General features: G+C 40.6%; 1 protein-coding gene across 1 annotated transcript in view; it reads left to right on the forward strand.

Annotated features, from left to right (window-relative positions):
• The first annotated feature begins 266 nt into the window (after nucleotides 1-266).
• Nucleotides 267-13950, forward strand: part of pkd1l2a (polycystic kidney disease 1 like 2a) — a 16765-nt gene continuing 3081 nt past the window's right edge. Inside the window, 33 exon segments of the mRNA XM_035652043.1 lie at nucleotides 267-588; nucleotides 1237-1395; nucleotides 1485-1673; nucleotides 2277-2387; nucleotides 2849-2996; nucleotides 3079-3308; nucleotides 3406-3816; nucleotides 3917-4044; nucleotides 4155-4299; nucleotides 5134-5332; nucleotides 5496-5607; nucleotides 5691-5832; nucleotides 5980-6213; nucleotides 6704-6846; nucleotides 6936-7115; nucleotides 7209-7346; nucleotides 7738-7884; nucleotides 7964-8109; nucleotides 8204-8324; nucleotides 8636-8764; nucleotides 8846-9071; nucleotides 9343-9533; nucleotides 9624-9854; nucleotides 10006-10107; nucleotides 10228-10406; nucleotides 10497-10643; nucleotides 10769-10968; nucleotides 11254-11480; nucleotides 11561-11777; nucleotides 12372-12844; nucleotides 13266-13362; nucleotides 13445-13585; nucleotides 13678-13863. Coding sequence (XP_035507936.1) covers nucleotides 267-588; nucleotides 1237-1395; nucleotides 1485-1673; nucleotides 2277-2387; nucleotides 2849-2996; nucleotides 3079-3308; nucleotides 3406-3816; nucleotides 3917-4044; nucleotides 4155-4299; nucleotides 5134-5332; nucleotides 5496-5607; nucleotides 5691-5832; nucleotides 5980-6213; nucleotides 6704-6846; nucleotides 6936-7115; nucleotides 7209-7346; nucleotides 7738-7884; nucleotides 7964-8109; nucleotides 8204-8324; nucleotides 8636-8764; nucleotides 8846-9071; nucleotides 9343-9533; nucleotides 9624-9854; nucleotides 10006-10107; nucleotides 10228-10406; nucleotides 10497-10643; nucleotides 10769-10968; nucleotides 11254-11480; nucleotides 11561-11777; nucleotides 12372-12844; nucleotides 13266-13362; nucleotides 13445-13585; nucleotides 13678-13863 — 6151 coding nt within the window.

The raw sequence follows: 13950 nt of genomic DNA on the forward strand, positions 1-13950 counted from the left end.
TCACTCTGCAGGTTGTGGACCCCGACAACAGGAGGCAGAGGAGCAATTAGCGGCTGTTGACAGTGGGCTCTAGTTCCTTTTCACTACAGGCCTGAGCTTTGTTTGTGCACAAGAATTATGGCCACAACACAAAGCTGGACAGCAATCAAGGAAGCCATCCGAATGTCAAAAATAATCCTAAAGAGCTGAGTGTCAGAGCCACTGACGTCAGTGCCCTTTAAAGACGTGATGTTACCAGAGAGTCTCACCAGTGTACAGGTGCAGGCATGGAAAGCACCATGTTGTCCACACTGGCTTTCATGGTTCTTTTCCTCAGCTGGGCTTGTTATGCTGAGGAAGATACAGAGGCTCTCTCCTGCCCAGAACACCAGGAGGGGTTTGATGACTCTTGCTACGAGTTTGTGGGTCTGCAGCGATCCTTCCTCAGTTCCCAAGAATGGTGTGAGCGAGGCGGAGGACACCTGGCCTTCATCCTGAATGATGAAACACAGCAGTTCCTTCAGAAGCACCTGGAGCCGGGGAAGGACTGGTGGCTCGGACTGGCACCCGCAGCTCCAAACCTCACGCTCGACTCTGCTGCCACTGAGGGTGAGAGAGGCGTGTGGACAGGGGAATTGACACAGCATGACTTTTAATGGCTTTATATAGATTTTTTGTGAATTTACATGTATTTGAGTGCTATGATATAGGCCAGCTGGCATAAAAGTGCTAAATATTATTCATAAAAGCCTTTCAAATTCTCTAAAACTTTTTCGGTAACTAAGAACTTTTTTGACACATCTGTGATCAATGATTATCTAATAACGGAGAGAAACGTGTCCGAAATGAAGATTATCGCCTGAGCTGCTATCTCATCAGGCAGCTTGCATTTCCATTGTATAGCTCTTTAATGTGTTTGTTTACTGACATTTGTTAGAAGACTGGGACATTTGGATATCTCCCTCAAGCAGCAGGTGTAATTAGAGATAATTGTCATTCATCTGAACATTTCAATAGGCCTGCTGTCAAGTGGCCTGATTTACAAATGTGTCTTTTTTCCCCTTTACAGAGCCAGCTCAATCTATTGCTTTGTTTTATGGTCCCTAAATTGCATCTTAACAATTAACCTACCGGAGAGAAAAGATATGAATAATTACCTTGTCTTAACATCTGCAGTGACAATGTCTTCTGCAGCATTTTGCTCAAGTAACAGAATTCAAGATAAAAGATAAATGGTGTAATTTGGTCCTTTCCCAGGTTCCCTTGCATGGCTGGATGGCTCAGATGTCAGCTATAGTAACTGGATGAACATGCCAGATGCACAAGATGCCTGCGGACATATCATGAGACATTCAGGCTTCCAGTGGGAAGCCACAGGGAACTGTAGCCAGGAACTCAACTTCATTTGCCAGTTTGGTATGCACTCCTAAATAAATCGACGTATACCATTAAACTTATGTTGTGTTTGCTCTATTTGTAGAATTATATCATTTTTCCCCCTTTAGATTCTGGGAGATCTATTGCATGTGCTGGCCAAAATGCAACATTGCAGTGTGGTTCTGGTCAAGTTATAGAGATAGACGACAGCTTCTATGGACGGAAAACACTTCACTACTGCCGATCCAAACTTACTGCCTCGCCCACGTCCGTTCAGGAGGAGTGCAGCTGGATAGATGTGATGGATTCTGTAACAGGTATTATGAATTATATAAAAGTTTTTTTAATAAACATGAAATGCCTTTCTATGTTCTTCAAACACAATAGTGGCTATGATAAAAACGTGTATAGATCTGCTTGCTCCTCTTTTGTTTTAAAGGCATATTACAGTCAAATTTACGGGGACACATTTGGCGTTGTTAATGCACCTTTAACAAAAGTACCAGTTAAAACCTAAAAAGAATTATATCACAACCTACGTTTTTGTGCTTTGTGTCAAACACAAAAACCATATTAGCCCTGTGACTGCAGACAAATGGATTACACATTCAGAAAAGGCATTAGGTAAATCCCCTTCTAGGAGCTGAATAGATGGGCTTTGGGTGTAAATATACATTCACCATCATATCAGTGGCATTGGTTAAGCTGGTGGAGTTCATGCAATTACTAAACAAATAGTTGCTTAGTACATCTCTTTAAAGAGGTATTAGACCCTTTCATTAGAGGGTTATAGATTATTTAAATTCAATAGGATGACAATTGAATAGTGTTGTGCTTTTTAAACTTACAAAAACTATATTTTCAAGGCCTCTCAGTTTCCTCAAAACATTGCGATTTACTTGACTTGTGTGTCATTACAGCCCATTGCCACGGACTGCAGGCGTGCCAGGCTCCAGTGGACCTGAGCTCCTTTGGTGAACCCTGTCAGGTGCTGGGAAGTTACCTGTCTGTAGAGTACCACTGCAAACATGGTCAGATTTTTCCTTTCCTTTTCTCCTATATATAGCATTTTCCTCTCTAAAATAATACTATGGATCACTATTCTGGAGAAGAGTAGACAAAATAAATGTTGCCATATTACAGTAACTAGCAATATATTTGATTTATTGTTTTATTGCCATACATAGTTGGTCTCTTTAGATTTATGTGCAGTTCACAGCCCATTTGGAGTTAGCCAAAGTTGAGGTTGATGTCGTCACTCTCAGATTATGTACTGTATGTCTTTTCTTTTCTTCTTTTAAACTAAATTTCCTATTCCTCCCTTTTCATCTACTTTGCCAAAAGACCTATGTAGCCTCTCAAGCTTGCAAGCTGACCAACTCAGTCAAATTATTGCCTCACTGGCACAATTAGAAAAGTGGATTTAGATAAACTGTTATATTTATTGTACCAATAAACATAAATTCAAATTGACGGTGTCATTTCCTCTCAGGACTCCACCTGTTGATGAGCAAGCTGGTGGCTGTCTTTGATAATGTCACCATCACTGTGAAGTGGCTCCTTCATCCTTTTCAGGGAAACCTCACATGCATACTGAATGCTGGAGATGGCCACACTATTGATCCATACAGCCCAGTGGAGTGAGCAAGACTTTACCTTCAGTCACAGATTTGTGTAACTGTGTTTAACTGTATTTAACCAGTCACTTTTTCTGTCTTACAGGATGGAGAGCACTATTATGCACAAATTCAGCCGTCCCGGTGTTTTCATGGTTGGAGTGGAGTGCTCTACCAGTGACTGGCATGTTACAGCCCAGAAAGCGGTAACTGTTGAGGAGCCTGTTAGAGAGTTTGGTGTCATTAAGTGCTATAGCAGGAATGTGTCAACAGATGGCACTAAATGCAATGCGCTCCATGGTAGGCCTGTTCAGATCCAGGTTATGGTAGAGGCAGGTGAGTCACTCTAACACAGTAGGGGGATAAATGCTTCCAAAAAAATGAATTTCAACAAATACAGAATAATGGGACCACCTTTTTTTTCTGTCAATAGGTACAAATGTTTCCTACACAATTCAACTTGGAGACCATGTACTTGCAAACCTGTCGGTGGACACAGGAATCACACCCCACAATATTACGCTGAGTGCAAGTGTGGTGGAGAAGGTTGGACATGGCTGCCACAACCTGACAGTAACTGCCTCTAACAGAGTCACAGCCCACCCAGTGTCCACTGATCTGGAGCTGTGTCTGATGGAGCCTATCGAAGGCCTGCAGGCCTCGGTGATAGCAGAGGAAGATCAGTGTCCAGACTCTGCTGATCTCATCATTGGGGTGTCGTTGGAGAGAGGAGCTCCTGTGGAGCTGCTCTTCACTCTGACTGGAGCCAGGGACACTCTCTCTGAGACCAGAGACATGCTCAATGGTAGCTTACAAGCTTATACCTTTTCCAGCCCACTTGAAGGTACTTAGTAAGAGACTAAGCTATACTCTAATTAAATGAATGACACAGTAAATAATACATGCACGCTCAATGCTCTTAAATCTAAACTCTTTTGATGAAGGACTGTTGAAGGTGAATGTACAAGCCCTGAATGCTTTCTTTGCGTCTGATGTGGACGTGGACTTAGAGAACATACTTCAGGCTTGCCAGAATTACTCTGATCGTTCCTCAAATGAACATGGAGACACAGTATGTAGAAAATTAATTTCAAACAATAATGAACATTTAATTATAAATAATGTATGTACAGGTGTTTACTTGTTTCTGTACCAGCTCAATGACTTTGTTTTCATCTACAGACAGATAATATGAATGTTGACGACTCTAATGACTTGAAAATAATTGCTACTCCAGACACTGTGGTTGAGTACAACAAGAGTGTCACACTGAGTGTAACTGGAACTGAACTACCCGGCAAAGGACTCACATTTGAATGGAATTGTGGTAAGTGCGACAATTAATTGATCAGTGAGCATTTTAAATGTGTTAGTTTTTAACAGTTAAATTATAATTAAAGTAATTACAGGGGGTGAACACAATTAAAAAAACAATAACCTCTCAAAACAGCGAGGCTTTACATGTTAGGGACAGTAAGAACATTTTCATGCACATTATGAGTCATAGTCTTCTTATCAGGATATGAATTTCCCATCCAACATGACAAAATCGGTTATTCAGCTCCTTGCATACATGATTCTAACAGTATCTAGATTTCTGATCATTGTCTCATCAAGTGTGCCTTTCATTCCTCCCCATTCAGCTATGTCTGTTATTTCTGTACCAACTGAATTTCGTTTGGTCTCTGGCTTCCTGGACATTGCTGGATTTTGGTTCTCCCATTTTACCACCAGTAGTAGAAGATAAGAGCCCCAATGCAATTTATCCTTACAAGTGTCCGACTTTCACTTTCATTTCAGCAGAACTGGTGACGGATGTTCAGTTTCATTTCAGTGTATGTCACCACTACAACCTTAATCATAATATTTTCATCACAATGTTCAGAAATCTGCCTAAGGTCTCAAAACTGGTTTACATGTTAACCACAAACACACCTCCAAAAATCTGATCATAGCTGGGACACCCACTGTGTCAAACGGGTGTTGACTCAGTTAGATGGTAGTTTCTGATGTTGTATTCAGTGGTTCTGTTCTATGGGTTTCATTATGTTGTTGTTATTTTTTGTAAATATGCTATAATAATGCTGTGATTCATATTTGTCTATTTAACAGCGGCACTGTAATCTCTATTTTAACATTCTGCCTGTTTCTTTCCGTACAGAAGGAAACTGCAAATGCACAAACACAACATTGGAAGAAACTCATGTTATAGAAAAAGAGTGTCTTCCAGATCCCTTTGATATTTTCAAATACACCTTAACTGTGAGGAAAACAACCTGGTTTAGGAAATGGAGTGACTTTGGTTCAGCTTCAAAGTGCATCACTGTTGCTCCAAAGGAATTCACAGATGTCACCATCAGGTAGAAGGCGACTATTTACAAAAAGAAAGCTCTAATATTCTCAAAATAATTATTCGGCAGGTTTTTGGCAGGGGTTTACAAAATTATTATTATAATTATTATTATTATTATTGAGTTATAATTGAAATGTGTTATAGTTATATATTTACTTTTATTCTTGCAGTTGTGATAATTGCGCTTCGATAAATGTGAGTGACCACGTCAAGCTAAGACTGAGCTGTGTGACAACTTGCCCAGATGTTGTTTGGTATATTGAGGACCCCAAACCTTTGAGGGTAAGTCTGGAACAGCACTCAGACTGATTTGAAACTCTGATTAACAGATAACAGTGTCAAACATTATTATGATCTTTTTCCAGGATGACCTGCAAAAGTGTTACTCCAGAGCAGGAAGAAGGCCACCTATTGAGAAGCAGGATGGCAACACTGAATATATCGTAAATAGCCAACATCTGAAAGTTTTAAGGGACACATTGCACAACATCAGTGTGATTGCTTATGGTGCGTCAATTTATATTTTTAGATAGTGCTTTTGAACACCTTTTTGTGCTTTGTTGGAAACTACATATTAACTATTGTTGCTTTCGAAGTGAAAAAATGTTTTTCCAACTTCAGGCTTTACAAAATGTATGTTTTTCTTTTTTATAGGCAAGAAGGAGCCAGGTTTTGCAAAGTACACTCTTCCTATACCAGGTCCAGCACCAACTGAACCAGCTGCTCAGTTGGACTCAGGGGTAACAACTGATGCACCTACAGACCCCAGCCCCCCTTTATGCAGCATCTCTCCACCGTCAGGAACAGTTCTCGATGCTTTTGACATTACCTGCAAAGCGAGCTCTTTCTGCTCTACAGGATGTTTTTATTGCTTCAAAACAGACACAGGTGAGAATGTGCACTCTTGATTGTGAAAGAATGAGAAGAAAGCAGGAGTATACATCTGTTGGGAGGAAGTGAGGAAAAGGCAGATCAAAGTTTGGTGATGTTAGATGCGGAGGAGTTGAGGTTGAAAGAGGTTGCTTCAGCATCTGAGACAGACATGTTGTTAATTTGTGTCAGTTAGTTGCTTTATGCATGTTACAAACATATCCCAGAGTAAAACAAGTTTTGGATTTGGTTGAGAATAAACTTCCCCCGCCGCTCAAAAGTGTTTTGATTATTGTTACTTCGCTTGGTTTGACCCTTACTGTGCAGAGTGAGGTATGCCCAGAGTTTAACACTAGCATTTCTACATTCATCTGCTGAACGAAGAAAAGAAGAAACAAGAGTTTCTGTGATTCATTTTAGTGCTTTGGCCATCTAGCAACCTATGTGCAGACAAATGTTTGAGAATTAATCACAACCGTCTTACAAAATTGTCTCTTTTATCTTTAAGGCAAACATCTGCGCTGCAGTAATGCACATGAGGTGAAATCTGTCTTCCTGCCTCTCGGAGATAAGAACAATAACTACAGTTTGTCTGTTGTGGTGACTGTGAAAAATGAAGACAAGAAAGCCACCACAACTATCTCCACTCAGGTTTGTCATCTACCAGTAATCATGTACCTTAGAGAAAGAAGTAGCATTACAGAAATTCAAATAGGAAAAGTCTGTTTATGTTCCTCAAGGTACGGAAAAGCAGCTCCAGCACCTCTGTGGAGGCTCTCCAATCTGCAGTGGAGGATACTGTGAGTCAGTTAGAGCAGCAGGGTCTGCTCTCTGGTGAGGCTCTCGGACAAATGTTTACTTCAGTGTCTGATGTGCTGAATACAGAGCCCGGCCAAGATCAGAAGGATGCAAGGACGAAGGTAAGAGAATGATATTAGTGAGCCTAGTGCAACTTGTATTGTTGGTCAAGCGGAGAGCACCATGATGTTAATCAGCACTTCCTACTCTTTCAGCTCAGAGAGCAAATGTTGACCAAAATGACGACAGTTCTGCTGGACTCACCCAGCAACACAACTCAGGAAGTGCAAGTGACAGCCAGAGCTGTGGCTGGACTCACTCAGCGCCCAGAAGAGCTCAGTCCCACTGCTCAAGTACAGTACAGTCAGCAATATACAACATATTTTAAATTATACGTTACATAGAATCTACACAGTGTAAGAGTTCATTCCCTCCTGGCCTAAACGTTTTAGGTTAGAAGAGAATTATATCTTTAACATTCAGATGAGTATAGCAACACCAGTAGGTGTATGACCTCTTCATGACCTCTGAATTGTCACAAAATAAAAAATGAAGACAGAAAGATGTTATACACATCAGTTTTTTGAGAATGAACTCTGGAGCTAAATAAGTGCAATCAGCAGCAACATGCAGACCAAGTTGTGAAGCATTTTGACCAATAAATAAAATGTATTGCTCTTAGTGTAATACATGTTCATCAGCAAATCAACTCTAATCTTTTCTGTCGCTTTATCTCCTCTCCAGGAAGAAGCGAGTTCATTGTTGGTAGACCTCAGCTCCTCCCTCAACGCTATCAGTGTTAATCAGCATGGCGGAGATGATGGAGAAGTTGTGCAAGCAGCTACACCAATAGTTGAAGCAGCCAGTAATATTTTGAATGTTTCATCAAATGTAAGGATAAAACTATCACTGCTATTGCTAAATATCTGTTTTCCCTCTGTCCTTTGTGGTTTATATGTTAAGATATAAGATATAATATGTTTTTCCTCAGAAAAAAGTCTCAGATTTTCTTCTCACTGGGATAAACAATGTTCAAAGTGCTTTGCTGAATAATAAAAAGCTGAATGGAGAGCCTGCCATAATTGATTCTGGTCAGATCAGTGTGTATGTCAACAGGTGAGAGATTACTGATACTGTCAAAAACATTTACTTAACAATAAACCAGGGTTTGCTGAAATTACTAAGATAATTCTGATTCTGCTTCTTGCAGAGTGTCTCCAGAAAACATGCAAATGCAGGATATAAATATCCAAAAGAACAGCTCCACCAGATTTTCCTTCCCCACTCTGCCTGCTCACATTTTCTCTCCAGGGGAGCCAGTGGATGTCAGGGTAAGTGTGTACACAGCGGATGAAAACATTTACAGTGGGTTTTGAAGATGCCACCTGATGTTTGTCATCATAATGTTTTTATCACCCCTTTTCAAGTGTATTGTACTTGTAGAACTCTGTGTGGATTTGGAAAGTATAAGCTGTGGTTTTCTTTATTGTTGAACTTCCATAATGCCTGGACCTGTTAAAAATGCTAAATAGAACATGGCGGAGAGAAATACTGAGCCATATTGTTAGCAAAAAGAAGCAAGAATTGTAGATAAAGGCCACATCAGATCTGGTTTGGTTTACCCTATGCCTCCTTCTTCTAGATGATGAGTTTTGAGACAAATCCATATTCTTGGAAGGAGGAAAACATTACGGGAACTGTAGGATCCGTCTCTCTCACCAGAGTGAATGGTTCTGTCATTCCTGTAGAGAACCTACCTGAGGAGATAGAGGTAATATTTGTTGTAGAGATACTTTTTACTTTGGATAATGTTCATAGGCTGTTCGGATTAATGTGTTTTCTGTCTTTTCAGATTCTCCTACCAAGGCTTGAAGTTGGGCAGGAGAACAGCACAGTCTTGGACCTTGCAAATTTCAGCACATTAATAATTGACGTTCCCTCACCGGATGTAACACTGGTGCTGAAAATGGAGCCGTCTGAAGACATTTCCTTCATGCTATTCCTGGGATGTAAAGATTATCCAAATGATGAGAATTATGTAGCCAAGACTCAGATCCCTCTAGAGAATTCCCCGGATGGTAAAATTAAAACTAGTAAATTTGCTTTTTGTAGCATACATGATATGACAGAAAGTCACATTTAATCTATACTACTAATTAATGATGGTGACTGCAGTGATTTTATATCCTTTTTGGGTGAAATTATGTCTGACAGGCTGCCTTACACTAACAATCAATACCTGTAAACTGCCATAATCATTGATATCACAATGAGAGAATTTGTTAAATATGTACATGTAAGCCTGCATTTGTGTTTTTGTATACTAACATATCTGTCATTTTAACATAGAGGAGAAATATACCTGGGTGCTGAGTCCCACAGACAGGACAGGAGATGTTGGAGTGCATTACCTTGTTATGAAACCTATTGTAGAACCAGGCATCAAATCCATCAATGCCACTGTCACTGTCATTTCCATCGCTGCCCAGTGCAAATATTGGAATGAAACTGAGTCTTCTTGGAGTGAAGAAGGCTGCAGAGTGAGTCAAAATAAATAAAACGTCCTCAGTGGTTGCATCCTTGAAAAGTGAGCTGTGAAGTTTGACCAGCTGTTTTATTTTTTTCTACAGGTCGGTCCACTCACCACGCCTTTGGTCACTCAGTGCCTCTGTAACCACTTAACTTTCTTTGGCAGCTCTTTCTTTGTCATGCCGAACTTGGTGGACGTGTCACGCACCGCAGAGCTTTTTGCTACATTCACTAACAATCCTGTGGTGGTGTGTTTTGTGGGGGCCATCTTTGCTGCTTATCTCCTGGTGGTGGTGTGGGCACGCAGGAAAGACATCCAGGACTCAGCCAAGGTAACTTTCAGTGCAGTTCTAAATGCCAGACCATTTTGTAAGTCTGATTCAGACATTCTTCACATAATATGAAACCCTCAAATTATCCTTATGTCATTGCATTTACCAAATTTAAGAAAGAAAAACACTGTGTCTTTGCACTCACTTGTAGGTCAAGATAACAGTGCTTAAGGATAATGACCCCTTGGCAGAGTATCGTTATATGTTGAACTTCAGCACAGGGCACCGGCATGGTGCGTCTACCTCCTCTCAGGTCAGTAACGCCTGTTAGAGCTTAGAGGGACTCACAGAAACATAACCTGTCAACATTTAATGCCACATTTATGAGGCTGACGCATCTCAGGGCATCCCTGTCCATCGTGATTTGTTTTAGGTGACGATAACTCTGCAGGGTACAGAGGGAGAAAGTGAGCCCCACCACCTGACGGACCCTGACAAGCCAGTGTTTGAGAGGGGTGGGGTGGACATGTTTCTGCTGACCACACACTTTTCCCTTGGAGATCTGCAGAGCATCAGACTGTGGCACGACAACTCAGGAGCACATCCTGCATGGTACGGGTTAGAGGTCAAGACTTCTGTAGTTAAGCTTAAGGGGGTACTATTGCTATAAGTACAGTAGCTAACTAATGATGATACATGCAGGTATGTCAACAAAGTAATGGTGCAGGATCTGGAGAGTGGTCAGAAATGGCACTTCCTGTGTAACTCCTGGCTGGCTGTAGATGTAGGAGAGTGCACGCTTGACAAAGTCTTCCCAGTCGCCTCGGAGATGGACTTGAAGAGGTTTAGGTAAGACCAGCTATGGAGCTGGTAAAAACACACTACAAACACATTACTGAGGAATTTGGCTTGATTGTGTATCACTGTCTATTTCTTACTTCTCCAAATGTTGTTGTTTTTTCAATACTTTCTAGTAACCTGTTCTTCATGAAGACAGCCAAGGATTTCCGTGATGGCCACATCTGGTTCTCTGTCATTAGTCGGCCTCCCTGTAGCACTTTCACACGTGTGCAGCGAGTGTCCTGCTGTTTTTCCCTACTGCTGTGTACCATGCTGACCAGCATCATGTTCTGGGGCATCCCCACTGACCCTTCTGAGCAGACCATGGACCTGGGTTGGTAACAAAATGCAAAGACTCTACAGACTACATTAAGACGTACAATTCTGATTACTTTATTATACAATAGAATACTTTCAAATTAGTTGTTCAAAGCCTCCCAAGATCCAATTCCCAAGGAGAAGATGTCCTTTTTTCTGGTTCTCAGCACTAACAAGAAAACATATTTAGGACAGTAGTGCTGAGGGTTTAATTAATAGATGATGTACAGTATGCTAAATAATTAAATCCAAAGACTTGCATCCATTTAAACTTAATTTAAAGTAACACTTTACTTTGCAGGTCACATCGAGTTCACCTGGCAACAAGTTATGATCGGAATTCAAAGTTCAATCATCATGTTTCCCATCAATCTCCTCATTGTGAGTATCTTCAGAAACACTCGTCCTCGAGAGAAGGCCGCCAAAGTGGACGCGTCTAAACAGGGGAAGACTGGTCGAGTTTCTCCCTCACAGACTTCTTCCCCTCAGAAAGAGCTGAAGGACATCACACCAGACACTGTGATCAAGGTGAGGAAACATATCCCTATCAGTGATTTGAAATGAAAAATAATTGTTGTCTAAAGTGTTTGATGTTGTTTCTCCATTAGGACATAAAGAGAATTGCTCAGTCACTCTCAAAGGCTATGAAGAGTCCGCTTCCTGACCTGGAGCTACGGCCTGGTCAGCAGGCTGACATCAACACTCTGCTGTCTCTGGTGGAGGACATCATCAGACAGCAGAATGGGGCAGCTGGAGACTTTTACACTGACGCCTCTAAGAGGGATCGCTCAATGATCCTCAGTTTACGTGCAGTTAATCTACAAGGTAAACAGCAACACAACTTTCACTATACTCTTTTTTGGAGGACCAGACTAATTAAATAGGTGAATGAATTGATATAATGGCCATTTAATAGATAGGACATATGTAAATAAATGACATACACATAAATGAATAGGAATAAATCTATTGTTATCTACAAATATATACATTATTTTATTGTCTTTCTTTCTCTTCAGGATTTATTTTCTCTGGGTAAAATGTATTTTTCTTCATCCATCAGTTGAAAGATTGAATTATGGTATAGGACAAACTGTATGTTTTATTTTACATATAAATGAAATAGACTGATCTGATGATGGTGGTGTGATGTTATTGGTGGTCTGAATTAGGCTATACTTTTTCATATTGATCATGGCCTAATTATGGTCTCATTTGCGTACTGAAAGACAAAATAAATAATGCAACAACCTCAAAGAAAGTAAATTATGAAATTCCTCTGAATTTGTAATGTATAAATATGGTATGTTTACTTTCTAACAATGAGAACGTTCAATTGAACTGGTGACTTCTTTGTTGAAACATTGGCAAAATGCATTTGAAATCATAACTGAATAATGCTATTTTTTGCGTGAACAGAAAACAGTGTGTGGGAGAGCCCTGAGAAGACTTCAGATGAAGTTCCAAAGAGGAGCAACAACAGCCGGTACCTTTACAGGCAGCTGCGCCATGTTGAGAAGGAGCTGGGTTTGTTGGGACCCACTCGTTTCCCAAACCCAGACATCTACAACCGAGCCATGCAACAAGTTCAGGGAATGAAGGGTCTTCTGGACCACCATCACCCCTCGTCCAGCCTGGAAGGAGACCAGCTCGATGGGAGCCCCAGTCCAGAAGAGAGCATCAACGGAGACTCCACCAAAAAGAGCCGTCAAGGAGGGCTGCCATGGTGGTTTGTGTTTGTTGGCTGGATACTGGTGATTGCAACCAGTGGTGTGTCGGGATACTTCACCATGATGTATGGGCTGACGTATGGGAAAGACCGCTCTATAAGCTGGCTTATCTCAATGCTAGTCTCTTTCTTTGAAAGTCTCTTTATCACTCAACCTCTGAAGGTGAGCAACATTACAATTCATGGTCACAATACAGAGATAACAATAATATCATTGCAAATGATTAGAAAGGAATTTATCAAGTGAAGTTGGGACATCCAGACATTTTTTGCCTTTGATAAAATTCTACAATACCGATATATTTATGATGTACCGTCTACAGTCATTGGTATGTTAATTACTTCTGCTACTTCTTGTCACATACCGCATCATATTAGCAAATGTTTGCCACAACAAGGCCCACAACAAGTTTTTATTGTCAAATATATAAATATCAATTAATGAATTGTTTTATATTTTTCAAGGCTTTCGGGCCCTCACAGAAGTTTCTATCTCTACTAGAGAATATATATACTGTATTTATAATACATTGATCATTATGAGGTTCAATTGTATTGAAGTCTGAAAATCTCTTCCATCACAGGTTCTTGGTTTTGCTGCTTTTTTTGCTCTTGTTCTAAAGAAAGTTGACCAGGAGGAGTACGGAGAGCCTCAGATAGATGAGAGCCTGAGAGACACAGGTAATTTTTTTTCCAGTTTTCGATTCTGTTGCATTGTTTTGTGCAAAATAAACAACATATTTATTCAACATTCCTCTCTCAGACGATCCCGATGCGGTGCGCGCAGCAAGAAGAGACAGCACATGCAGTTTCTATCAGCCACCACCTCCCACTGACATCGAGAGGATGAGGAACAACATAATTAAAGAGCAGAAAGTCTTCGCCCTCATAAGGGAGATTCTTGGTAGGAGAACCACTTACACATAAGTAACAACACAGGAAGTTATGTAATTGAGTTTGACATGCTAAGATGTAAGATATTTGTTTGTGATATAGCCTACGTGGGATTTATGTGGATGTTGCTCCTGGTGGCATACGGTCAGAGGGACCCCAACGCTTACTTTCTGACCCAACACATCCGACAGAGCTTCAGCAAAGACATCTCAGACAGTATGAGTATTCAGGATGTGTTCAACTGGGCAAACACAACTCTGCTGAGCAACCTGTTTGGAGAGCACCCAGGTCAGTATATTGTGAAGTTACACATATAAATTATTAAACTATCCTAATTTTTCTTTAATTTTGAGTTCAATCGGTAAAAAAAAGTAA

Source organism: Morone saxatilis, unplaced genomic scaffold, assembly GCF_004916995.1.
Source record: "Morone saxatilis isolate NCDOM2014 unplaced genomic scaffold, NCSU_SB_2.0 Contig11, whole genome shotgun sequence".
NCBI classification, from domain to species: Eukaryota; Metazoa; Chordata; class Actinopteri; family Moronidae; genus Morone; species Morone saxatilis.